The sequence below is a fragment of the Carettochelys insculpta genome, chromosome 8, assembly GCF_033958435.1.
Source record: "Carettochelys insculpta isolate YL-2023 chromosome 8, ASM3395843v1, whole genome shotgun sequence".
In the NCBI taxonomy this organism is placed as follows: Eukaryota; Metazoa; Chordata; order Testudines; family Carettochelyidae; genus Carettochelys; species Carettochelys insculpta.
Window position 1 is genome coordinate 2901023 of NC_134144.1, and position 26321 is coordinate 2927343.

At 46.6% G+C, this 26321-nt stretch overlaps 2 protein-coding genes across 3 annotated transcripts in view; one reads left to right on the forward strand and one right to left on the reverse strand.

The window, feature by feature from the left end:
* Positions 1 to 13542, reverse strand: part of NDUFA10 (NADH:ubiquinone oxidoreductase subunit A10) — a 49629-nt gene extending 36087 nt beyond the window's left edge. Inside the window, exons 1-6 of the mRNA XM_075001781.1 lie at positions 13387 to 13542; positions 9724 to 9892; positions 8865 to 9080; positions 7432 to 7518; positions 4652 to 4773; positions 1779 to 1858 (exon numbers count right to left, since the gene is read on the reverse strand). Of these exons, the coding sequence (XP_074857882.1) occupies positions 1779 to 1858; positions 4652 to 4773; positions 7432 to 7518; positions 8865 to 9080; positions 9724 to 9892; positions 13387 to 13467 (755 nt within the window). The 5' untranslated portion in view covers positions 13468 to 13542. The remainder of the gene's footprint in view (positions 1 to 1778; positions 1859 to 4651; positions 4774 to 7431; positions 7519 to 8864; positions 9081 to 9723; positions 9893 to 13386) is intronic.
* Positions 13543 to 17684: 4142 nt separating this feature from the next.
* The window catches only part of LOC142017121 (aryl hydrocarbon receptor-like), a 90404-nt gene continuing 81767 nt past the window's right edge, over positions 17685 to 26321 (forward strand). For both annotated transcript variants that reach the window (XM_075001780.1, XM_075001779.1), the window contains exons 1-2: positions 17685 to 17957; positions 22177 to 22364. In XM_075001780.1, coding sequence (XP_074857881.1) covers positions 17917 to 17957; positions 22177 to 22364 — 229 coding nt within the window. In that variant the 5' untranslated portion in view covers positions 17685 to 17916. The remainder of the gene's footprint in view (positions 17958 to 22176; positions 22365 to 26321) is intronic.

Below are 26321 nucleotides of genomic sequence, written 5' to 3' on the forward strand. Positions count from 1 at the left end.
TCAGCAAACTGAGTGATTGGGCAGCAAAATGGCAAATGAAATTTAATGTGGGTGAGTGTAAGGTAATGCATGTTGGAAAAAATAACCCAAATTACACGTACTACATGATGGGGTCAAATTTAGCTACGACAGATCAGGAAAGGGATCTTGGAGTTATAGTGGATAGTTCTCTGAAGACATCCACGCAGTGTGCAGCGGCAGTTAGTAAGGCAAATAGGATGTTAGGAATTATTAAAAAAGGGATCGATAATAAGACAAAAGATATCATACTTCCCCTCTATAAAACTATGGTACGCCCACATCTTGAGTACTGCGTGCAGATGTGGTCTCCTCACCTCAAAAAAAGATATATTGGCATTAGAAAAGGTTCAGAAAAGGGCAACTAAGATGATTAGGGGCTTGGAACGGGTCCCATATGGGGAGAGGCTAGAGAGACTGGGACTTTTCAGTTTGGAAAAGAGGCGATTGAGGGGCGATATGATAGAGGTATATAAAATCATGAATGGTGTGGAGAAAGTGAATATAGAAAAATTATTTACCTTTTCCCATAATACAAGAACTAGGGGACACCAAATGAAATTGATGGGTAGCAGGTTCAAAACTAATAAAAGGAAATTTTTCTTCACACAGCGCACAGTCAACCTGTGGAACTCCTTGCCCGAGGAGGCTGTGAAGGCCAGGACTCTATTAGGGTTTAAAAAAGAGCTTGATAAATTTTTGCAGGTTAGGTCCATAAATGGCTATTAGCCAGGGATAAAGTATGGTGCCCTAGCCTTCAGAACAAGGGCAGGAGATGGATGGCAGGAGATAAATCACTTGATCATTGTCTTCTGTTCTCCTTCTCTGGGGCACCTGGCATTGGCCACCGTCGGCAGATGGGATGCTGGGCTCGATGGACCTTTGGTCTGACCCAGTATGGCCATTCTTATGTTCTTATGTTCTTAAGTGGAAACGAGGTCAAATTACAAAGGATGAATATAAACAAAAATACAATTTTGTAGGGAAAAGAATGCACAATGCACAAAATGAGACTGAACATCTTAGAGACATGAAGGAAAGCAAGAAAACATGCTCAAAATTCATTAGCAGAAGAAATCCAAGAAAAGGGTAGCCTGGTCACTCAATGAAGAATGAAAAACTGTTATAGAAAACATGAAAATGGGAGGTGCTAAAGGACATCTTTGTTTCAGTTCGTCACCAAAGAAGCTAGTAGCAATTAAACAGCTAACAGAGAAAGCCAGTAAAACTGAAGAACGCTCAGAGTCTAAAACTGGGAATACGTTTAAAATTACAAGCAGCAATGGATCTGAATTGCAGCTGGACATTAGGGAAAACTTCCTAACTGTAAGGGTAACTAAAGACTTGAACAAATTGCCTGTGGAATCGCCATTATTAGAGGTTTTTAAGAGCAAGTTAGACAAACAGCTGTTGGAGGATGTGAAGTCCATTAATAATTATGCCTGTCATGAATGCAAGGGATTAGATTAAACGACCTAGGTCCCTTCCATGGCTATGATTCTATGATATCAGTAGCCAGGGCTGACTAACATGAAGGGTAAACTGAAGTGAATAATTTCCAAAGATGAATTTCACAACTACAGTAGGGATCCAACTGTGTAGCTGTGTAACTTACTATGCCCAGAGTTTATATGGTAACAAACACAAGGATTTCTACCTACAAGCAGTTTTAATCAAGTGTTTGTATGGATATTCTACCGCCACATACACAAACAGTTTTGCATAAAAATTTGTCACAGAAAATGGCATAGGCTGCTAACCTGATCTCTGGCAGGAAAGATTTCTTGTAGATATCTTCAATGCTCTGGAGGTATGCAGGAGACACCTTTTTTTCATAAGGCTAACACACAAAGAAAACAAAACACTCTGAAATATGTATGCTTGTTTTCTTTTTCCACCTGCACAGATTCCAGGTATCCCAAGTAGAAGCCACGGCTACCACGCCATCTGTTGAAGCACAGCTCCCACGTTTAACAGCCAAACAGTCTTTTACATTCACAAACATTTATGAAGACTTCAAAATTAGGAGAAACATATGGAGTATTTGGGATTATAGAATATTGTATTAACATACACGAAACTACATAGGCAGCAAAGGGAATAAACTACAGTTGCTGGAGAATTACAAGCTCTGCCTGCACTTTAAAACCTGAACACAGCAGCAGCAGCACAAGTGTAGCCACAGGAGGAATGCTGGGAGAAAGCTCTCCCAGTGTGCTACAGAAACCACCTCCATGAAGGGAGTAGCTCACAGCACTGGGAGCGCTGCAGCCCACTTTACAGTGCTGTAACTTGCTGCACTTGGAGGGAATTCATACTCCCGAGCTAGAAAGCTACAACAGTAAGAGCCCCAGTGTAGACTTAACCATACATTTTTCACTGTACTTTCTCCTAGGTTCTCTATAAATAGAAGGCATTTGTTTTGCAATTCCTTTAACAATGCAGGTGAATAGGATTCTCTTGGAATACAAAAGAATCTGGAATGACACAAAAAAGCAAGTACCGCTTAACAGTGTTCCCTCCAGTTTTTTCCATCCGGGGCGGAATACATTTTGTTATGTGCATCAAGCCATGTGCAAATGTACACCAATAGAAACACGTGGGGACAGCTATGGGCGCCCTGCTAGTCAGATGGGCAGCACCTGAATCTCTCCTCCACAGCTGCCCAAGTGCTCAGCTTACAGGGAACACAGCTACTGAAGAATACACAAAAGACACTTCTCTACCAGGCTGAGAGGAAAAGGTAAAAGAATCTCAATTTTGTTTATCTTAAATAAACAGAAAATACTAACCAAGAACATTCCCCCACCCCGGAGATTAGTTGATGACTAATCCTATATAACGACACGTTTAAGGAAGTTAGGTATAGTCATCAGATTTTAGAAAGGGGGTATCCACCGACCCTTTTAGCAAGCTAATTGTAGTAGGCCAACTATCCTTCATTTTGTCTCCTGAAGTTTGATTAGGATCTGAATGTATAGAACCTGCACCCCAAATATATTTCTCTCTAATTTTTAGACAGACAGATGGGCATCTGTGCCCTCTATATAAAGGTCAAGAATTTCCTCTTTTAACTGAAGTGGGCTGCAAATCTGTCAAGGGATTACCTATCAACTGTTGGCACCAGTTTCTCTATATAGCTCTTTTATTACATCTCCCACTTCCCTTACGAGCAGATCTGTTCTGCTCTTTCCTACATATTTGCAGCCTAATTCCTGCCTGTGAGGTAAAGAATGCCCTCACCTGCATATCAGAGATGGTGAGCAGAACCTTGGGGAAACCAGGCTCCTCAGTTAGCTGAGCACACAGAGGTCTCTAATTACTATTCAGAAAAAGGACAGCTACAAGCCATTAATGTAGGTGAGAGCTCCAGAAACTGCTGCTAACCAACAGAGATATACTAATGAACACATGCACCTTCAAGGCCTCTGCCCTAAGGAGTGTTATTACAGGGGAAATTTTGCCAGGATAAAAAGGACTGCGAGGCCAAGGAGACCAGCTCTATTTTCACTAAGATGAGCAGAGGTAGATTAAACAAAAAACAAACAAAAAAAAAATAGAACCCTCTTCTGTTGCTTTTTAAAGGTAGGATTTAAAAAAACACCTTAAACAGAGATGCTCTCCTTCAGAGCCCGTTATTACTCTTGCATAAGATATCAGGTTCTTTAATCAAAAGGGTAATATTCAGTCCCACTTTGCATATCAGTCAGGCATTTCATTATATTAAAGATAGTGATACACAAAGGAACTCAGGCCAGTGACAAACTTTACCTCAGCCAAATGTTATCACCATGAAGTTACAAAAAATGCCTGTTGTTTTTCCTGCAGCTACCAAATACACCTTCCTATAACAATGGTCATCTTTGCTTTGACATGATGACAGCAGTTTGCAAGTCTGTGGCCAAAGCTGTCCCCAAGAGACTGACATATACATAAAATATTAGAGGGACAATTTTAAAACATGTTGCTACAAAATATCAAAAGCCAAAGCATTCAAGAAAAGTGTTATTCTTCTTGTAGTACCATATGGTAACAAAAGGCAGATTCTCTGTTCTCCTAGAGAAACTATCCTGGTTTTCAGAAGATTGAGAACAAAAAGGAGAACGCTCAAGTTTCACAGAACATCCCAGTTTCAGGAGAGTTTAGGCATCGTAATTTCAGACTAGAAAGTGAAATCATTTATGTTACAATGAAAAATTGAAATAATAGCCAAGTCTCTGGGTACTCTGCAAAAAGCTGGACTTAGGAATCAGCAGCAAGGCCCCCTGGTTTCTGCAGTATGTGGCCTCCACATTTCATTTAAATATTAAAAAATAGCTTTCGTCTTGGACTCAGTGAAACATTCTAATAGCAATCTGAACTGGGGCCCTCAAGCTTTTTTATCAGGGTCTGTGCATTTTATACTGACTGCATCCTGGTGATCTGTAACAGCACCCTCCAGGTTTCTGAAAGCGGGCAACTGTAACTGAGTGAGGAAGTTTATAAAGTTTTTGGATGAGCCCAGTCAGAGCCAGAGGTTTGTAATAAAATGATTAGCAGTGAAGTCCAAGATTTCCAATAGACTTCAGGCACCTAATTGCCCTGGGCTCCTAATCAGAACATTAACTCAAGACATGCTAACAACTAGAGTTACCTTTCCTTTCTCTTGGATCCTTTTCTGTACCTCCGAGACTGGTACGTCAATATAGATCACCAAATGAGGTGGCTGGAATTCACTGATACTGAGGCCCTTGATTTCATTATAATGATTAACACCTGAAAAAAAAACAAACACAAGAGCAGGAAAATTCCTTAAGGAGAATACAAATGGTTACATATTTCCATGAATGTTGTGATGCTCAAGAACAAACAGAAAAGAAAGTTTAATTTTGATGCTCATTCTCCCATCCTCCAGGTAAACAATCAGTACAACCTCTTGAAAGATTCTCTTAGCATTAGTAACTTCATTTAATTTCTAGAGAAATCTATCTCCCTGTAGAAATGTTTCTGAAGTCTTCTCTCCGCAAAGATTTCAGCTGAAATACACCATGTATGTCGGTTCTTTGTGCAGAGAAGCTTTAGGATTTTTTTTCCCCATTGAATTGTGGGAGTACCTGCCTATGCCTTACAAAGAATTTTGGGAAGACACGGGAAAACTATCTAAACTCAAGTGATCTTGCCTGTACCCTCACAGCAAAACTGGTGAATTCCAGCCAAATACAAAGTTGAACCTGGGCTCAAAACACACAGTCCCAGTCAAGTAAGTGAGCCTGGGCTTACAGGACCTACAAGCTTGGATCAGAAGTTCTCCTGTGTGGATGGTGGGTTAGAGAATAATGAGTTAAAACTTAGATTCAACCAGCAGTCAAGAAAGATCCTCTAGGTATGTCTACACTGCAATTCAAAAAGGTCTTCAAGAACTGGGACATCTATCCAAAGACAAAGCTCTTTGTATACTGCACAGTCATTGTTCCAACATTATTGTATGTATGTGAAATCTGGACAACATATAAACGTCATCTGAAGGCATTTGAACAATATCATCAATGCTGCTTCATAAGAATTCTATATAACTCTTGGGAGGATAGGTGCGTAAACCCTAGTGTCCTGAAAGAGTTGGACATGACCAGCACTGAAGCCATTATCATTCACCAACAGCTTCGTCGGACTGGTAACATGGTTGAGGTGTCTGATCAGCGCCTTCCTAAACAGACTGTCTTCCAAGTTGGAGAAGGATAGAGGAGCACTGGGGGCCAGAAGAAGCGATACACAGACATGCTGAAAGCACGTGTGAAAAAGTGCAACATTGGTGTCAACACTTGGGAGAGCCTTGTCCAAGACTGTCCCCAGTAGAGAATGGTAATCCATGAGAAGACGGCACAATTTGAGAGGTCCTGCCACAGTGCAGGCGAGGAGAGGCAGAGAAGAAAAGAGCAGCAAAAACTGCTCCGCACCCCTCCAACAGCTACCAACCTCTGCCCTTTCTATGATAAGGCCTAGGGTTCCAGAATCAGGTTGGTCAGAATTTCACTCTTGTGATGATTAGATACCTTCATCTAATTTCAAGTGTAAACTTGAACAAGTGGCTATAAACTGGCCACTAACATGTGTCCACATTGGTGTTTAACCTATATAAATACCAGGCAGGGAGAGGAGTTACAGATGGCTCATGGGAGATGTGATTTGCTTTCATTTGGCTAGGCTAAACAAGCCAAGCCCTGAGTTTTCTCTCTGTGGGTTTCCCATTTCTCAGATCAACCTTCTCTACATCTGGTTTGATTGGAATTCATCTTTCTTAAACATGGGAGACCAGAGTTGCACACAATATTCCAGATAAGGTATCACCAGTGCCTTGTATAATGGTACTAACATTCCACTGTCTTTACCAATAATATTATGCCCATGCAGCCTAAAGCTGCATTAGTGTTTTTTTAAAGCCACACCAGGCTGGCAGCTCACAGTCAACCAAATCATGCAAGTCTCTGTCCCTTCCAATGCATAAATCCTTATTTTATACCAAAAGTTCTCATTAAGTTCATCATCTGAGTGAAAGCATCTCAATAATTCCATCAGGGCAAGGCTGGTACCAGAAGCAGCATGATCAAGTGCACCAGGTGGAGAACTGGGAGCCAGGAACCCCTCTCAGTTTTATTCTCAGCTGTGTGACAATATGCATTTAATAATCCCATACTGTATCTCTCTCGTGTCAGCTCTTTCTCCTACTCTGCCTCCTTCCCCCACAGATTTGCTGAGGGACTTTTCCAGAAAAACAAATTTGGATCTCATAAAAAATATATATTATGGTATCACTGAATCCAAGCAAGACTAAGGAAATAACCACAGAAAAACTGTTCCCGATATACATGCAGATGTCGTGACAAGAAGTGAACAAAGCAACGTAGAAGAATACCACATCACAGATTAAGAACCTTGGGTAACCACTAAAAAGACTGTAAAAGCAAGTTTATTTGACTTGTTAAGAATACCTTTAAGCACTGTCACCAGAAGGCTAGCCTACTACTTGGAATTGGCCTTCATCAGCTGTCCTGCATGATGCTATGAAGCCAGAGATTAGGTAATAACCTGGTCCTCTGGTTCTCATGAGACACAGCAAGCATGGAATTAGAGAGAGAGTTGCAAGGAACAGAAAAATTTCCGCAGATGTTCCTGAATGAGGGAAAAGAACATAACCGAGTGGAAGAACTTGTGTGCAACAATGTTAACACTTAAGTAGTAAAACAGAAGCACCGAAAAAAAGAGGTTGGCAGCTAGAGAGCTCTTTGGTACACAGGTCACTGGGATGGCCCATTGGTTCAACGATTCCTTTAGACATTAAGGATTCATACTTACCGCATTTCCCACTGTTTAGACGGCTAAGATATTCCTCACAGCTTGCAAAAAGAAACTTTATTTGTAATGCTGATAGTGACTTACATCGTTTGTGGATGTATTCTTGTCTAAACATCGCCTCCATGAACACAAAGTCACTGTAGACGGAGCGTTCCATCACCACACCTTTTCCTAGGATTATAAACTGGAATTTACCATGAAAGGCTCAATAAAACTATGTTGCAACAACATCAAATAATATTAGAGAACAAGCAACAGCCTGGCTCTTCTCATTATATCACCTTGAAATATGCTCTTCTCTGAGCAAGTTGGTGTACCAAAAAAGAGAGGAGACTTCACCCCTCAACCCAATACCAGGTGTATGTTCAAAGGAACGTACTTCTCTAGAACTACTGAACATACCTACTGATCAGTTCTATTCACATTTTTATCCCATATCTATCACTGTAATATCCAGATGCCTTCTAGTGAGCAATACATAATGAGGAGACTCCATCTGGTGTCTGAACTGTCATAAATGTAGTTTGTTAAAGTGAGGGCAAGGATGCTATTGTTCCTCCTTATACGACAATGCTCTCACATCTAAAGTGCAAGAAGGGTACCCAGATATAACAGTGAGGGCTACCCTAGAAACACACATAACAACCACAGCATGTGCCAGGCAGCTGCGTTAACACTGCTGTTTGAACCGCAAACAAAAGGGGCTATAGAAATAGCAACATCTTACTTAACCAAATCTGTTCATCTCATTTGTTGACTTCACACTGACTATAAAAGTTTGCTAACTTTTCTCTCTGATAATGAGGCAAATTTGATACAGCTACAGAAGAGGAAGACAGATTTTTTTTCTGGTTTACACTTTATCACAGAACCTGTATTCTTGGCAATGTGCGTGCAGAAACACCACCACTTAACTTTTACATTCTAGGTCAAGATTGCAGGGCTATCACAAAAAAGCCACTCCTCCCGCAACACTTCAAGTTTCCAGATCAATGTGGCTTACTCACAAGGTGTCCACAGGAACGGATTCTCCCAGGACAATGTGCATTTTTATCCTGAGAGATGGCTCTACAATTTGAGTTATGTATTTTTGGACTTTGATTTTAACTGTGTCATCTTATTGATTATATTCAAACAAGCCACGTTAACATTTCTAAGTCCAGTTGCCTCTAGAAAATTCTGCCCATGTGACCTGATAGGTAACTCTGCCCTCACTCAGAGAGCTAATGAAGTTCTTCGTCAGAGCATGATGCCTTTTAGATGGGCATAATGAAAACCAGCATAGCTTATATTCTGAATGAAGTGTTTCTAATACTAGCACTAGTAAGGGGGTTTTAATAAAAAAATGAGAAACCTTCTGAATTAAACACTACTAAAAGGACTATTAAAAATGCACTAATGAGATACTAGATTTTAAAATACAGCATGGAGATTGGCTACACTAATAAAGGAGTCTTAGGCATTTGAATTAACTCTAGAACCCAAATGTGCCAGTTAGTTCAGAAGCCATACTTAACCAGTAGACAGGAGGAGCTCCAGTGCATCGGCATACTGCAAAACACGATTGCTGTACAACCAGGCTTGGAGACGATATGAATTCCCATCAGGACATTTAGGATCATTGTAAAATTTTTCTAGATTACAAAGGCCATTAAATTTCTCAGGCAGTAGTGTTCCATCTCCTGTGACCTTGTCCAAATAATGGATATCTGCTTCTGGGAAATACTGCATGCCTGAGGGGGGCGGGAAAAAAAGGAATCAAGATAATTAAAGTAGACATTTCCTATTCATGTTAATTATTTTTAAGAACAGTGTAGATTAAAGTGAAACTACTTTATTTACAGGCACGAACAACTCATCTCTACAAGTTGTGAACACGGTATTAGTCCACAACGTTCTCCAGTGCATTCACCATGCCCTTGTGATTAGATATGCACGGCCATGTTAAAAACCTTCAGTTTTTATTTCCATCTTCAAATAGGGCCACTAAACTGTTATTCTGACCAGCTGTTTCCAGGACCCCCTTTGTTATAATGTCACCCTAATTCTGTGGGAACTTTTACGGCAATGTAACCTAAGACAAACTACTCAAAACTCCCACTGACTTGCTTGGGATTTCTTCCACCAACAGCCCTACAATTGTCCACGCATTTGGAAAATGTGTCATCCAGAAATTCCAGTTTCCTATATACTTGGTATTCTCATTGTTGATCAAATCATAACGTTAATCTAATCGTAGCAGCAAAGAACTACCTGAGCCACCCCAATCTACTAGTACTCAATGAAGGAGTGCTTTTCCTTGTACAAGGACTGCAATAATGTGTCATCATATTCCACAAAATAGTAAGGGGACAAAAAAAAAAAAAACAACCATACCAAGCTTTTCCGCTATTTGTTGTGCAAGCTTGCCCTTCCCAGAAGCTAAGTTGCCATCCACAGTAAAGATTTTGCTGTATTTATTGAACTTTTTAGTAGATCTCTCTCCCAGCATATATGCCAACCAGCCATACCGCAGGTTCTGTGGAGAGCTCACATGAAATTTTGCCTGCAAGAAAACACAACAAACCAATGAATTCAAGTTGTTGATTTTAATATATTACTTATATTAATACAATGGCCCAGAGGCCCCAATCAAGATTACTGCCTATGATTTGTACAGCAACTAACACAAAGGCCACATTCCCAACTTGGAGAATTTACATTTTTAGAAGAACAGGTCCTAATCAGGTCCCCGAGAGTACAACCAACAGCCCTGAAGACTTGATTGTAGAATAAGAATGTATTAAATGATTAAATTTGTTGCATAACCCAGGAAGTGAAGAAATAGAAACCCAGTTTAAAAAAAAAAAAAAACCCCACACACGTGATTTAAAGTGATTGAATGCATTACTACAAAAGAGAACATGGCCAGCAGTAAATGATTGATATCCCTGGTCTAACGTACTTAAAATCTTTAATGACTTGTTTTAAGAGATCATTTACTATTAATGTTATATATATCTACGATCTACTCCAAAATTGTCAAGCTCCAACTGGCAGTCACTGTATCTCCTTATGTGCCCTTCTCTGTAACATTAAAGGACCATCTATTAATAAAAACTGCTTCTCCAAGTTCCCACCAGCAGTCACTGCTTGACCTTCCTTTGGGTAAACTGAATAGGTTGAGCTTCTTTAGTCTCTTGTTGTAAGGTACGTTTCCAGATCTCTGACCACTCTTGGAATTCTTATTCAAAACCATTCTCATCTTTTCATTTCCCCTTTGAAGCATGGGCATCAGGACTGGACACAGCATTCCAGTAATGCCATCAACAGTACTACATACTGAAGTACTACTACCTCCATATTCCCATTTGCTATTCCTGACTATACATCAAAGGACCATATTTACTATGAGCTGTAGCAGCTCACTGGGAGCATGTTTAACTGGTTATCTACTGTGATCCATGAACACTTTTCAGAATCAATGCATTCCAGGATACAGTATCCTGTATCTTGTAAATCTGGTCTGTAAGTGTAGATGTTTCTAGGGCAGGGGTAAGCAAAGTGTGTTGGGGGGGGTGGGGCCTCTTGGGGGTGTGTGCCAAATTTCATAAGGTTGGGCACAGCACAATTGGCTGCTGGGTCTCAGGCTCATCCATCTCATTAAGCATGTTGAACTATGTAACTATTTTTATGTATGTAAAGTAAACTCTTTCATATATGGCAGTCCTGGGACCAGGAGGTTGCCAGACATTCAAATATTCTGGATAATACAGAGGTATACCTAGCAGTGCAAAGCACTAAAGAAAAACAAGGTTAGATATTAAGAAAAACAAAAAATGTATGCAGAGTACTTTATTTACCAACACCAGAAGTATTATATACTGTAAACTTACACTGTATTTGCTGCATTTATTTGTATTTACTTTCACTATATTGTGGTTATGGAAAATGTAACTCAAATTTACTTGGGGTTAAAACAGTGGTTATTTGAGTGCTCTGGATGGCAGAATGCTGGATATGAAAGTTACTTGTATGTTCACATTTATATACTCATTAATAAAGTTTTTACATTCTTCATACTTGTTTTCTTACACATGGTGAAAGGATTTTTTTCGATATGAACATAACCAGAATTTCCACTGGTTTGGATTACATTAGACAGCTGTGGAGGGTGGGGCTGCTAACTGTTGGGACCAAAAGTGAGGCCTGCTCTAGAAGTGCACCACTTCATGTGGCTGTTTTAACATGTTTTTTTCTGACTGAGCCCACCTTTCCAAGTAATCTACATTACTCTGTATAACTGACACATAATCCCCATCATTTACCATTTGACAAACCTGAACACCTGTAAACTTTACCAACAATTATTTCAAATTTCTCCTGATTATTAAAAACATTAATGGAACAGCCTTAGCAGTATCCCACTAAAAATACTCTTATTGGAGGGCAATATCCAATGCACAATTACTTTGTAATATGGCACTTAAACAGTTTCTGATCCATTTAATATGAGCTCCAGTGCTACGCTACTGATATGTAAGTAATCACATTCTATGCAATAAACATGTCCGCTTTTAGAGATTTACATTTAAACTGAAGTGATCAACTCAGTCTCATAATGCTCTGCGTGTCCACAGTGAGCAGCTCCCTCCTCCCTGCTCCCACCCAGATGTTAGTAAAACACCAACACACGTTGTTTTCATCATGATCAATCATAATAAAGAATAAACAAAAAGCCTGTGTATTTAGAGTAGTACAAATGAAGAGTTTTGCAAAACTGAGCTCCTAAATGTAGAGCTCAGGCTACACTCTAACAATACAAGAAAAAAATAGTACTTTAGGTAACTTTGGGTGGGAGGTATTGTAAGCACCTTTCAAACACATGAATCAAGCCTCAGACCTTTAGGACAGTATCAAAGTAGCATATCAAGGTCTTCAGTTTAAAAAACTGTCAGGGATGTGAAATTATTTGTCAAAAGAAATCTGTCTCAGAAAAAAGAGCAGAAATCAGATTTCTTGACTCCCAGACCTATGCCAAACTAATATTTTTCCTCTCCCAAGTAATCCACCAATAATTACGTGTAATATATAGCAAAGTTCTCAGTAAGTGCAAGGAATGTCTTTGAATTTGTTATGAATTCCAGATTAGAATATGAATTAAGCTCACATGTGCATGAAAGAGAAAGAAACATTACTTGTACAAAGGGTTCTGAAAAGGGTTGGATCACTTCTACAGCATTCAGTCACTTGTGACAGCAAGAGGTGACACCTACCCGACATGTCACCCTGGGGTTATGGCTAAACGCTGATGGAGGTAACGTGTAAAGCACACAAAAACAGGGTTACCATACTCAAAAAGAAAAACAGAGGACACCCCTGAGAGGGGGTGCATCAGTATCTACCAACTCACCTTGTATAGATGTGCAATAATGTCTGTAATACATTATAGGTGTCAGTATAATATATGGAAATATACCTCTCTCATAGAACTGGAAGGGACCTTGAGAGGTCATGGAGTCCTCCAGTCCCCTGCACTCACAGCAGGACCTATCACCATCCCCGACAGATTTTTTTTTTTTTTAAATCTATTTGCCCCAGATCCCTAATCGGCCCCCGCAAGGGCCGAGCTCACAATCTGGGTTGAGGAGGCCAATGCTCTAGCCCATGAGCTACCCCTGCCCTGTGCGATACAAGCTGAGCGAGCAGACACAGACACAGACACAGACACCCTCCCTCTCAGCGGCGCCCGCTTTTGTGAAAGGTCAAACGTGGTCAATCCCGCACAAGGACTCACACAGTGAGGGGCCAGACGGGACTCCCGGGCCATCCCGCCCCACGGCCCCACCGCGCCCAGCACCGGCGCGCTGAGCCCAGCCCGAGGAACGAGCCCACCCCGACTTCGTGCCCGGGGCGGGGCGCAGGAGGGACCAGACCCCCGGGGCGGGGACGTCTCCCCACACGATCCCCCCAGCCACCGCCTCAAGGACCCGTCAGAGCCGGGCGGCCGCCTGCCGCCGAGCAGGGAGAACGAGGCTCCCGCTCCCGCCCCCGCCTCACCACTCGCAGGGCCCCGAGCGCCGGGCGGCCCCCACCGGCCGCAGCCCCCCGGCGGACGAGCGTCCCCAGCCGCAAGGCCATCGCGCAGCCAGACCCAGCCGACGCTCTTCCGCCGCGAGCGACGCCAGCGGACGAAGGACCCCAAGGCAGGGCCTAAGCGGCTGACGGCGCAGAGGTGACGTCGGAGGGCCCGGCACATAGGTGGCTGCGGCGGGCGCCTGAGTGGAGAGGACAAGTTGAGGTCTCTGTCGCCTTTTTCCGCCGTCCTGTTCGGCCGAGCACTCCTGAGCGCGCCCTCGTGGAGAGCCAGCTTCGAGTCCCGTGCGGGCTCGGAAGTGGCGCTCGTCTCCCCGTGCCTCAGTTTCCCCACGGGCCGGTTTAGAGACGGCTGCTCCCAGGGCGAGGGGGCGCCCAACTGTGGCGCTGCCGGGAGGCTCGCGGTGCACCGGGGCACCCCTTGGAGGGGGCGAGCCGCCTCCGGCCGCCCCTCGCCAGAGCTCTCCCGTCGGGGGGGGGGGGCAGTGCGGGGCGCGGGACTTAGCCGCTAGCTGAGGTCTGGTGCCCGCTGGAGGAGCTGGTCCTGCCCCCCCGCACACCCCAGGAGCCGTGGGAAGTGGAGCCACCCAGCTCCAGTGCATCACTCTGCGGAAGGCGTGGGACGGCCCCAACCTCCCCGGAGTGATGCGGCTGGGAGCCGGGGGAGTGGAAGGGGCGGGGGCTGTATCGCTCCCCTTCTGCTGGTGAGTGCACGGGGGCTGGCCAGGTGTCCCCCTAGTTCCCTGGGCTGTGCCCCTTGCAGATGGGGTGGAGTGGGGGTTGTCCTAAGCCCCCTACCCTGTAGGAATGACCCTGTCCATGGCTCAGTTGTAGGCCCATCCTGTTGCTCATTAGCCCTGAGCACCGTTGGCCCTGCACCGCACAGTGGGTGGACAAAAGCCTTTCCTTGTGTTCAGGGAGCTTACTTGCCAAACCCACTGTCCTGCAATCAGCTCCTCAAAGGAGCACTCCCCAGGCCCACCCAGATTCTGTTTGAAATCAAAGGTGCCTTGCATGAGCCCAGGAATCTACCTGCCCATTGCTCTAGCCAGCTGCAACCTAGGTTAACTCCCAAACTGTCTCCACAATGTAACATGGAAAGTACAGACTGGCCATCCCAAAGAGCAGGGACACTTTTCATACAGTATGAAAGAAAAATAAAGCTATGAGAATGACCATAGGCTAAGTATACAAGTCTGAAGTCATACTTAATACAATTCAACTCACTGAGGGGTTGTTTTGGTGTAATCTACACAAAGGTTGCAAGACAGTCAAGGGACCTGTCAGAGGTAGGTACAATTGGCACAGGACATAGCTACATGCCCACTTCTTTACTATCTACTCCTGTTCTGGTGGCAAGTTTCTGTATAGTGCAGTTTCGTGCCATGTATCTCTTATCTCCTAAGATTAGACATGGTTTTTCCAACAACCTGTGGACTGGTTGTATGGCCACATTCTTGTGGTGTAGATAAGGGAAGATATCGGGGAGACATAGTTCTTATCTTTGCAGGACAATGCGAATAGGGTCTGCACAGGAATAAAAATGTGGCCACTTTGGAGGGGCACTTTCTGTGCCTCCTGCAGCCGGTGGAGCTGGCTCTCATTTCTCCCTTACCCCATCACTCCTGTGCCCATCAGAGCTGCCTCAAGACCTGGCTCTCCCTACACCTAGGAACTCTCATTTCCTGACTTGTTCCTGGAGAAATTCATTTACTTTTAAGGAGGTCCATGCCCTCACTGACTGGTAGGGCATATGCCCCTGTTGCACTTCTTTGTGCATGCCCCTGTGTGCATTCACACTTGCCAGAGTGATTTTTTGTCTTTAGATCGGAGGTGCTCTGCATGAGCACTGGAATCAGGCCCAAAGAGCTGTGAACTGTCCAGGAAAGATCTGGACATTACAGAGCACTTGATTTAAATTTTATTGGATTTTGACTTACTCACCAGCGTGTATCCTTTACTGGGCCAACATCCATTAGGCCTCATTTGCCTTGTTTCTATCAGAAATAACATACGTCTTGAGCATAGCCGTGTACTGTAAAATCCTTCATATTGCCCCATCGCTGTAATATCCAAGCAATGGCTCAACAGCCCATTGAAGTGAGAGGGAGTTTTTACTTCCAGGGGCTCTGCAGCAGATGCTAAGTGCTTTAGAGTCGTTAATTTTCTGGAATCTCAGATCCTTCACTGCAGATTAACTGTTTGTTCTTGTTTGCTCTCCTGTGATGTGATGTACCCTAACACAAGCATGTTGTGTCTGTCGTGTCTCTTTACATTAGCCCACATGTGATGAGATGTGAAGGATGCAGTCACTGCTGCTGCCACCTCCCATCACCTTGGATCTGGTGGATGGTTTGGAAAGATCAAAGAAATGTCAGATTTCAGTGGCTAAGAAAATCCCTGTTATCCCTGAGAACACTAGCTAAGAATATCATGGGACGTTAAAAACCATTAGGATCCGGTTTATACAGTGTACTGCACCAGTGGTACACTGGTGCTGTCAAGACCTCCAGACCTGTCTCCAAGTTTTTCCAGGAAAGAAAGGCTGAAATTCAGCCTTGGCTGCTTTCTGTCCCTTGAAAGCACTTCTAGTCAGGGATTTGCTCCCATTCCCAGTCAGAACTTTCCTCATCACATACGCTGGTCTTTTTCAGTCATGCATTTCTTTCAGGTGAGTTGTGAAACTGAGGTCCTCACCAGTTGCGTCCACTAACAATTCCCTGTGACTTCCACAAATGGACTGTTCTACCCAGGTAAGTGTATTCTTTCTGCCTGAACTGCCCTACCGGTAGAGCTGGATACAATATTCTGTTCTAGTTCTAATCTCTTGTGTGGTGTTGCTACATAGCCTAGGTGTGAGTAAGAAGCTGCCATCTTCCAACCAGGGGGATTCTTTCATTTCTTTGTACGCATTGAACAAAATCTCTCCAGCCACTGCACAAGTATGTTGGTCGATCGTGCTCCCCACCACCCCCAGCAATAGGCAGGACTAGAAGAAGCTGCACAAGTGAACAGTAATTTTAAATGAGCAGTTGTTTGAAGGACCAGACAAAGCCCAGCTGATGCCCACAGACTTCCTTGGGGAATCATGCTTTGCTGTCTTAGGGATTCCAGTACTAGGCAGGGCTGGACAGGAAATGGTTTTCCTATCCTCTGAGAATTTGCAAGGCTTTAAGAAATGTTCCCATCTCAAATCAGTCCTGTAACATGGTGTTTTGTCCCCGGGATTGGAAAGCCTGGGGTGAAGCCAACCCTGATAACAGGATGAGCCCTACTTCCGACATGTCAGGTTATTCCTGGAGTCAGGTTTCTGTGCCGATGGGCCAGCTGGAGACAGAGCTAGAGGGAAGATACAGTTGGGAGCAAAGAGGATCCTGAGGAAATAGGGAGGAAAGGTTTTTTGGGAGCCAGAAGGTGCAGCAGAGGCTGAATAACCAGGGGCGAGACTATCGGGGAAAATTGGACTACGAAAAGAGGATTTGACCTTGGTGTGCAGTACAGTCTGAGGTGGAACATGGGGTGGGGGGTTGTCAAGGAGGGGCCATAAATCCCTTCCCAAGAGCCTCTCAAAGCCAAACTGGGGCAGAGGCCCAGGAATGGGATTAATTTCCTGTTAAAGACATTTTAAACATTACTTAGGACACACGTGGCCTCCGGCGGGCCAAGTTACCTCCTGCCCCACTGCAGAGCCTGCCCCAACCCCCCTGCACCCCAACTCCCTGGGAGTTCCTGCCCCCTGCCCTCCTCCTGCCCCAACCCCCCGCACCCCAACTCCCTGGGAGTGCCTGCCCCCTGCCCTCCTCCTGCCTCACCGCAGAGCCTGCCCCCTGCCCTCCTCCTGCCCCAACCCCCCCCGCACCCCAACTCCCTCGGAGTGCCTGCCCCCTGCCCTCCTCCTGCCCCACCGCAGAGCCTGCCCCCTGCCCTCCTCCTGCCCCAACCTCCCTGCACCCCAACTCCCTGGGAGTGCCTGCCCCCTGCCCTCCTCCTGCCCCACCGCAGAGCCTGCCCCCTGCCCTCCTCCTGCCCCAACCCCCCGCACCCCAACTCCCTGGGAGTGTCTGCCCCCTGCCCTCCTCCTGCCCCACCGCAGAGCCTGCTCCCAACCTCCCCCGGGAGCCTGAGGCGGGGAGTGGCGGGAGAGGGCGGCGTCTGGGCCCCACCAAACTGTCTGCAGAGCGGGGCGGGGAGTTCAGACGGCGGCTGTCCACCTCCCCGGCTCCGACCGGCCCCAGCCCTTACCGCGGGGCGCTGCGCTGCGCTGCGCTGCGCTCTCCCCCCGCGGCCCCGAGCTCCCCCGCCAGCGGCAGCCAGACCCGGCGGGCGCCCTGCCGCCCCCTCCCTCCTGCTGCCCGGCGGCGCTGCCGCTGGCCGGCAGGGGGCGCGGCTGGGGAGCCCGGAGAGGATGCGCCCCGGGCTGGCACGGCCCCGGTGCGCCCTGGGCGCAGCGCGCTGAGCCGGGGCGCCGCCGGGCGGCTCCGGGCAGACGGGAGGATGTACGCCGGGCGCAAGCGGAGGAAGCCGGTGCAGAGGACGTAAGTGGGGCCGGGGGGCGGCGGGGGACCCCAGGCGGGGCGCTGCTCTCGCGGACGGCCCCGCGCCCTTGCAGCTGCCGGACTTGGCGGCGCAGGTGCGTGGGTTGGGGGCGGCCAGCCCTGCCCCGGGGTCCGGGAGCCTGCGGCTGGGGGAGACCAGACCCCCGCGGCGGGGACCAGCCGCCGCTCCGCTCCGCTCTCCCGCGGGCACTGCCCGGCGAGGGAGCTCCGCCGGGCGGCGGCTGCAGCGAGAGCCCCTGCGGCTGTGGCCAGGGAAGAGCCAAAGTTGGAGGGTGCGGAGGCGCCGGGGCGGGAGGGCGCTGCAAAGCAGCCGCAGTCAAAGGCTGCCGGTGACCCGACTCCCCCCCCGGGCCCTCAAATCTTCGGGAGAACCGGGGCGGGATGTTTGTTGAGCCATGCCCCGTCTGCGGCCCGCGCCAGCGCTTCTTCCGTGCGAGGGAGACCGGAGCCCTCACCCCCAGCCGGCCTGGGACGCTCTAAGGCTCCCCAAACTTCGCCCAGGGCATGGGGGAGGGGGCAAAGAACTCGGCTGAAATCGTCAGGAGCCTCGACGTAAAACAGGATGCCAGGGCGTGAGAGCTGGCCGCTCCAGGCTGCCCTGCTCTCACCTGCCAGCATTCACCAGGGAAAGGGAGGCTTTCAGCTGGCCCCCTGGCTTGCCTAGACCAGTGCACAGCCTGTGGACAGCCCCTAAAAGAAGTCGCCAGGGCAGGCATGAGCGATATTTGGAATTAGAAAAGGTGCCTTTTTATTGTCTAGACAAAGAAGAAGGCAGATGTCCTTGTGCTCCTGGAGTGTGTGGCTTTCTGGTTCTCCCCAGCCTTTTCCAGTGTTAAGGCTCTGCACTAGTTCATTACTATGGACAAAATAATGTGGTTCATCCTCAGAAGCATAAAATGAGCTTGAGGTCTGTGCTTCCTACACTGATGTGTACCAGCAAATGTACTTCCTCTTTTTTTTGCCTTTCTTCCTATTTAGGAAATACTGTAAGTACAAGCGGCACAATTTACTAAAATGTTACTTGAGGGATTGGGATGGTTATTGATTTGCATCCATTCATTGAGAAGCATGGTCAGTTTTAATAGTAACAGAGAAGGAGCAGTGTTAGTCTATACACTATCAAAACAAAAAAGCAGTCAAGTAGCGCTTTAAAGACTAACAAAATAATTTATTGGGTGAGCTTTCGTGTGACAGACCCACTTCTTCAGACCATAGCCAGACCAGAACAGACTCAATATTTAAGGCACAGAGAACCAAAACAGTAATCAAAGTAGACAAATCAGAAAAACTTTGATTACTGTTTTGGTTCTTTGTGCCTTAAATATTGAGTCTGTTCTGGTCTGGCTATGGCCTGAAGAAGTGGGTCTGTCCCACGAAAGCTCACCTAATAAGTTATTTTGTTAGTCTTTTTAAAGTGCTACTTGACTGCTTTTTTGTTTTGGTCAGTTTTAACAGTCAGTTAAAAAGTTTAGTTAAAGTGCTGGCTAAAATTTTTTAAAATATATTTAAAACATGAAGTCTTTTTGGCTATAAATTATTAATGGCTGGGCTCTGTAACCAGGATTGCCTGGTTAACATTTGTAAAAGTTTGTGGCGTTTTCACACAGGGTCCCTTGTGGCCACAAGGACAGGTTAAAAATGGAAACAGTTCAGAGCAGTGAGGCTTCTACAGTAGATTTTGAAGGCAAGCAAGAAAGGTCCCGCCCTCACACATACAACAGGCGTCCTCTCGAGCCTGGATTCATTTGTTTTAAAGTGAAATAAAGAAATAAAAGTCCTTGTAAAAAGTTGCATGGCCCTTTGTACAGGTAAATGAATGGAAGTAACCAAGAGGGGCCATGGTTAGGGTTGGAAAGTCTGGTACAATGATGGCAGGTACCACTGGACTAGCGGGTATTGTGTGTGTGGAGATGTGTGCACACAAGGTCATATGCTCACCCACCACCCTCCCATATTCTGTATTGTTCCACCATATTGCACAACAGACATGTGACAAAATTACTGGAGGGAGTGTCCGCCATTTGGGAGGAGGTTATGGCGTTCAATCAGCATTCAACCAATAGTGCATAATTGATAATAACAACAAGAATAATAAATCCAGCTCACTTTAGAGTTTTTTTTGAAAGTACCTCACTGCCACAGTCAACATTTTATCCTAAAATCATATACATGTTGAACCTCTCTAGCCTGGCATCCACAGAACCTGACCTTTGCTGGACGAGAGAATTTTCCAAACCAAGGGAGGTCAGTATTGTCTAGCACATTACCAACACTTCCACTGCTCAGTGGGCTCTTGGAAGACATTTAGGGGTCAGTTAGAGCTACATAACAGCACAGAATGTGGAGAACCATTGGAAATTTGGCCACATCCATGATAAGAGGATACCTGGCTGACTAAAATCATGCCGGACCATGAACGTTCCTGGAAGAGAGAGTGTCGGACTAGAGAGGTTCAACTTTATAAACAGTGCATTGTCATTGTTTTTTTTACTGTTCTTATTTAAGTGGTATGCCTTACTGTGATTTTCATTGAATAAGAAACCCTTCGGACATCAATTTCCATATTCATATCAAGTGTTATTTATAAGTCTTACTTTAAAAAAACACACACACAGAGACAGAAATTCAGATCAGATATATTCAGTTCAAAGCCTGATACTGCATCCATTGCTGTTAGGGGCAAAACTTGCTGAATTCAATGGCTGCAGAATCAGTCCCTAAACAACCGTCCAGCAATATTGTGTCCACTCAAGCATTGTCACTCTTCAACAAGAGACTGCTGAGTTTAGTGGGGAAGATAAATCTGTACATAATTTTGACTGCATAGTTGGTCAGAATTTAATTTTTGGAGTCAGGTACAGACTGTTATAGTGCAGTGCTATTGTATTATACTAGATTGCTTGACATACTATATTGTTATACAATAACTTTTTTAATTTGCCTCCTCTGCAATTCAGTCTGTATTAAGGAGTTGAAGTTTTAGGTTAAATTGTACCTTTCAGGCAGAAAGAAGCTGCAGTGAAAGTATTTGGACTACTAATTCTTCCAAAGATTAGCCGTGGGACTTGCTTGGAACTTAATTTTTTTATTTCCTCTCTTTAATTGTAGCGGAAAGTGAACTAGTGCAAGAATGGGTTACAACACATTTTAAATTTGAGTAACAATACTTTTTCCCACAATAATCATCCCATCTCATTTCAGTTCAGAAGACCTAAGAGTTGTTTTGGGTGTGGGAAAAACCACTACAGCAGCCAAGTTTCAGGTGTAAAACTGGAGAAAAGATTTCTAATGACATTTCTTTCTTGTCACTAATGTATGTGGGAAGTGGAGGGGGAGGGAGTCCCTCAGTAGAGCAGGTTTCCCTTCTCCCCCACCTCCTGGCAGGGGGTTATACCTGGTTGGATGGGAAGGTCCTCTGCCTCCTGCCCAAGACACCCCCTCCATAGGGTAGGCCCCAGAGGGGAGCAGGGGTTGGGGTGGAACAAATTCTTTGGGAAACTCATCTCCAATGGCTCCCTGAAGCGCTTCCCTGCTGCTGCTGGCAGACAGATGGGCCATACTTCTGCTTCGGGCACACTACCTTCATCTGCCGGTGCCACCTCCACAGCTCCCATTGGCTGTGCATCCCAATCGTGGCCAATGGGCTGGCTGGAAGCCATGGAGTCAGATGTCGAGGGGGCGGGACAGAGGCTTCCTGTGGAGCCGCCACCATGGACCTTAACGTTTTTTACCACAGCCACTGTACGGTCGTGCTGCAGAGTTGCTCCTTGGTTTGTACTGAGCACGCTCACACAGACTGAGCGTGCTCCGTTATCTCCACAGAAGCCGCTGCCCTCTCTCTGCCCACACCCTCTATTGCCAGGGCTTTGACTGGGATGGTGAAGTCCAATTGCATTTCATTCTTGTGCTGAGGCAAAGGGGTTCATTGGAAGCACTGGAGGGGTGGGCAAGGGAGCTCTTACTTAAGCCCTTATTCACTCCTGCTTTTAAGATGCTTCTAGAAGCGTATTAAGAGCAGGAATGAATAAGGGCTTGAAGTAAGAGCTCCCCTTTGGTTAAGAAATAGAGGGTGGAGGTCTGGCGGGGAGGCCTGTTCTCTGAGCCCCGCTTCACGCCTTCGCTGTGCTCCAGGAGTGCTGTGAGCTCTGCCGAGAACAGTGGCTTGTGATGTGTCTCCCTTTGCTCCGCCCCCTGGCAGAGTGAAGCTGCCACCCCCAGAAGGCGCGAAGTCGAACCCCTCCAAGCGCCATCGGGACCGGCTGAACTCAGAGCTGGAGCAGCTGGCCGGCTTGCTGCCTTTTCCCGAGGAGGTCATCTCGACCCTGGATAAACTGTCCATCCTGCGCCTGAGTGTCAGCTACCTCAGGGCCAAGAACTTCTTCACTGGTAAGAGCAATCGGTGGCGGCGGGGAGGGAAGATTTGAGGGGACCCTTTCCCATTCGATACGCCATGTTCCTTCAGCACTGCAACAGAAGCTCCTCGTCAAGGCACATACAGGCCCACCAGTGAGGGGCGGGGGGGGCAAAAGGGGCAGCTGCCCCCTGGACCAGCATTTCAAAGGGGCCTGGATCTCTGGCTGCTGCTGTACGCAGTTGTGAGGGAAGCAGGGGGGTCCAGCTTCACAGTCTGGGTGGTGCTGGGGGCCGAATGCCCTAGACGCCACCTCTTCTGCCCTCAGCTCCACCCTTTCTGAACCAGCCTCCCATTGCACCTTGCCATAGTGGAGGACAGATATACTGGGTGCTGGATGAATGGTTTTCTGTTTCCCGACTAAACTGCCAGAGACTGCTGCCACCTAATCAAGGCAGGCAGGTAGGCCCCTGAGGCTAATTAAGAGCTTGCCTGAAGCAGCAGGCTAACGAGGCATGCTAATTAAGGCTTGCTGGGATGCTTTAAAAAGTTTCCCCTCACGTAAGGGGAAGGGTGAAGGAGAAGAGTGAAGGATTGAGAGGAGGATGTGCATTTCAAGAAAGATGAGCTGAGCCTGTGCTAAAGAAGGAAAGATTTGCTCAAGGTTAAACTTCTCTCGTGTGGCTCCACAGGAGGTCACTATTGTCTAGCAGTGTTACCAACACTGCTGCTGCTGACTGGGCTCTGAGAAGACATTTAGGGGTAAATTACAGCTAAAGAACAGCATAGAACACTGAGAGAGCCAGGACTGGTGGCTGGAAACAAACTTTAGGGGACCATGAGAAACTTGACTACGCTCCTGATCAGTGGACATCCAGCTAACTACAATCATATCAGACTACGGATGTTGCTGGACCAGAGAATGCTGGATTAGAGGAGTTCAACGTGTACCAGGAGAATGTACTAGGGGAACACTTGGGGAAGGGGTCCAGGGAAAGAGGCTGCTGTACTGGGGTTAGGGGAAAAACCTCATCAGTTGCTGCTACCCAGGGCCGCTGGGCCAGAAACCTACAGTAATGGGTGGGTCTGGGTTCCCTGCAACTCTACCCCACCACACAAAGTCTGCTCCTGGAAAGAGAGGGCAGGATTACAGAGTGGTTTCGCCCCAGTCCTTGGACTGTGCCAGTGATGAGGAGGGCACAATAAGCTGTGACCCCAACCTGCAGCAAAAGGTAAGAGACAGTGTGGAGGGTCACAGCAGGCCTCTGAGGTGGACAATAACCACCTAGAAGTTCAGGAGCCATGGGACATAGTGGGAGCTTTGCCAGGTCACGCTCATCTTAAGGGGAGCCGCCCGCCACTGCAGCAGTGCTCGGTGCTTCTCTGGTGCTCCTGTTTCCCGTCCCAGATGGCCTAGCCGGTCTCTTCGTCAGTTCTTCATTCAGCCTTTTATTGGCCCCGCTGTCCAAAATGGGCTGGCTATGACAGCGGACATGTTTGAGCTTTACTGAGCACTGGTGAGATGAGCGCTTTCTATTTCGGAGGACAGCATGGCGGTTCCCTTGGAGTACTATGACATTGCTTGCTGCTGCTGCTATAGGTGCAGGAAATAGGGTGCTGCAGCACCCCCGGGTTTTACAACCAGCTTCCCTGTGTTTTGGGGCTGGCCCTGGTCCCAACTTCCAAGTGGCTCATGTGGGGTCCTGCCATGCCTCTGATGTCCCCCCAGCTCTACTAGATTCACCACTGCCCTCTGGCCTCCTGAGCTCTGCTGGCCCTTGGAGTCCCATCACCAGTGAGCCCTGTCTTTGGGGGGCTTCAACCCCCCAGCCTTGTTCTGAACCCTAGATCACAGACAGGCATCACCTGATCTCAGTGTGCAGGGTGTGTCTCGTTTCTCTGTGCTGTTGCAGCTTTGTTGGCCCCAGGATATCAGAAAACCAAGGGCGGGGAGGTAAGAGCTTATCAGGCGAGGCTCCATTGGTGGAGAAGACCAGTTTTCCAGCTTCACCAAGCACTTTTTCAGACCTGAGGAAGAACGGCATGGGGCTCAAAACTTGTCCCTCCCACCAACAGAAGTTGTGCCAACAAAATATATTTTCTCCCTCACCTTCTCAGATATGGGGGCTAATGTGGGGTAGTGGGGACTTACTCCAAAGTCACTAAGAAGGCTTCAGGGTCATCCTCAGGTCCTCTCTTGGTAAGATGCAACGGGAGGCTGGACAGAGTGGAGCTGGGGTTGGATTCTGCTGGCAGGGCAGTCGGAGCACCCGCTGCCTGCAGTACAGCCGCCACATGCTGCACGAGGCTCTCCTGTTGTCGATTGGCAATTTGTTGCAACAGCTAGGGCAGTTGCTGTTGTCGCTCTTGTTGTTGGTCTCCTGAGAGCCATTTCAGTGCTTTCTTTGACTCCGTCTCAAGGCCTAAGGTGCCCCGAGTGGTAAGGTACAAGCAGCCAGGGGAGAAACTGGGTCTTTCCTTTTCCTGGGCTTCTCAATACAAGCATCTCAGCAGTCCCCTGCCTGCCTTCTCCGCCATGTGCAACGGGTGTGGTGCCACCCACCCAGTGCAGGGAATCCCCTGGCATCCTCCACCTGGTCCTTCCCTTGAGGTAGCGAGACCTCAAATCAGCTGGTTTTCCGAGCAGTGAGGTTTAGTGGCTGGGGTCTATAGAGTCCCCCCAGTTTACAGGAAAGTAGAGGCATGTGCTCGCAGTCAGAGGGGTTCACTGATTTGTAGGGTAGCACGGAGTTGATAGGCTGCCCTCAGTGTGAAGGGGCACAAGGCCCTAAGAGTAGCAGAGAGTTCTGCCACCGAGTCTGAGATGGGCCGACCAAAATACGCCAACTTCCTTCAGGGTTCGAGTTAGTCTCCCTTACCCGCCACCTCCGGGCCACTTCCTGCTGTGTCCTTTGGTGCCGTAGTCGAGGCATCGTCTGGGTTGCTGGGTCTTTCAGCAAGTCCATTTCCCAGTGAGGCTGATCCTTTTTGGACATCTGCAGGCACTTGGGTATCATTCACCGGTGCTGCATCTGCAGCACGCCTCTTGGGACGCGGCTGCTTCAGCTTCGATTGAGGAGCCAGTCCTTCCCCAGTGTGGTTACGGGGCTCCAGGACGTGCAGGTTTAGGCTAAGGGATGAGAGGCTGTGTCTGTGGCAAAGAGCTTTGTGTTATATAGCACAGATGAGAGCTGATCATTTCGAAGCAACTTCCTTTTTCTCTGTCATCTGATGAAAGGGAAGTACTCTAACTTGTTCTGCTTACCAAAAGGACTTATTTAATAGTGTTACATTCATCTAGCAGGCCACTGTGTTATAATATTCTCAATTAACATATTCCATTCTTCACCCTAAACCACTGACTGCCAGGTGCTGGGACTGGATAACGGGATCAATCACTTAATAATTGCCCTGTTATGGTTTTTTCACCCTGTGTCATGCAACAATGGCCACTGTCGGAAGACAGGATACTGGAGTAGATGGACCTTTGGTCTGACCCAGTATGTCTATTTTTTTTTTAGACTTATCTTAGGATTTTTCTGTACAAATAGCCTCTGTTTGAAGATTATATTCATTTGACTTACTGTGCAAACATTTGAAAGAATGTCTATTTGCATTCCATTTAGTTTTACTCCATTAAAAATCTGCTTTCAACAAGCTGCAGCAGTGCTTGTAAGAATAGAAAGTCTGGTGAAATGAGAAGCTGATGTTATTAGAAAGCAGTTATTTCACGCTGTAGCACCAAATCAGTTTGCTTTCAGTTGATAGCTATCCCTATTTTACTTTTAACTTCAATTTTCACAGTTAAATAGTGCCTATTTGTGAGCCCTGACGGTACTATACAAAGCAAATGCTACATTTTTAGCAGCAGTATTGTAGAAGAAATTCCAATATTTGGAGTTTTTCCACTTCTATTATAATCCTCACACTCTGAAATAGCAGCAACAGGTTTAGAGTTTAGGGTTCAGTTGTGTTTTTAAAGATGTTTATGT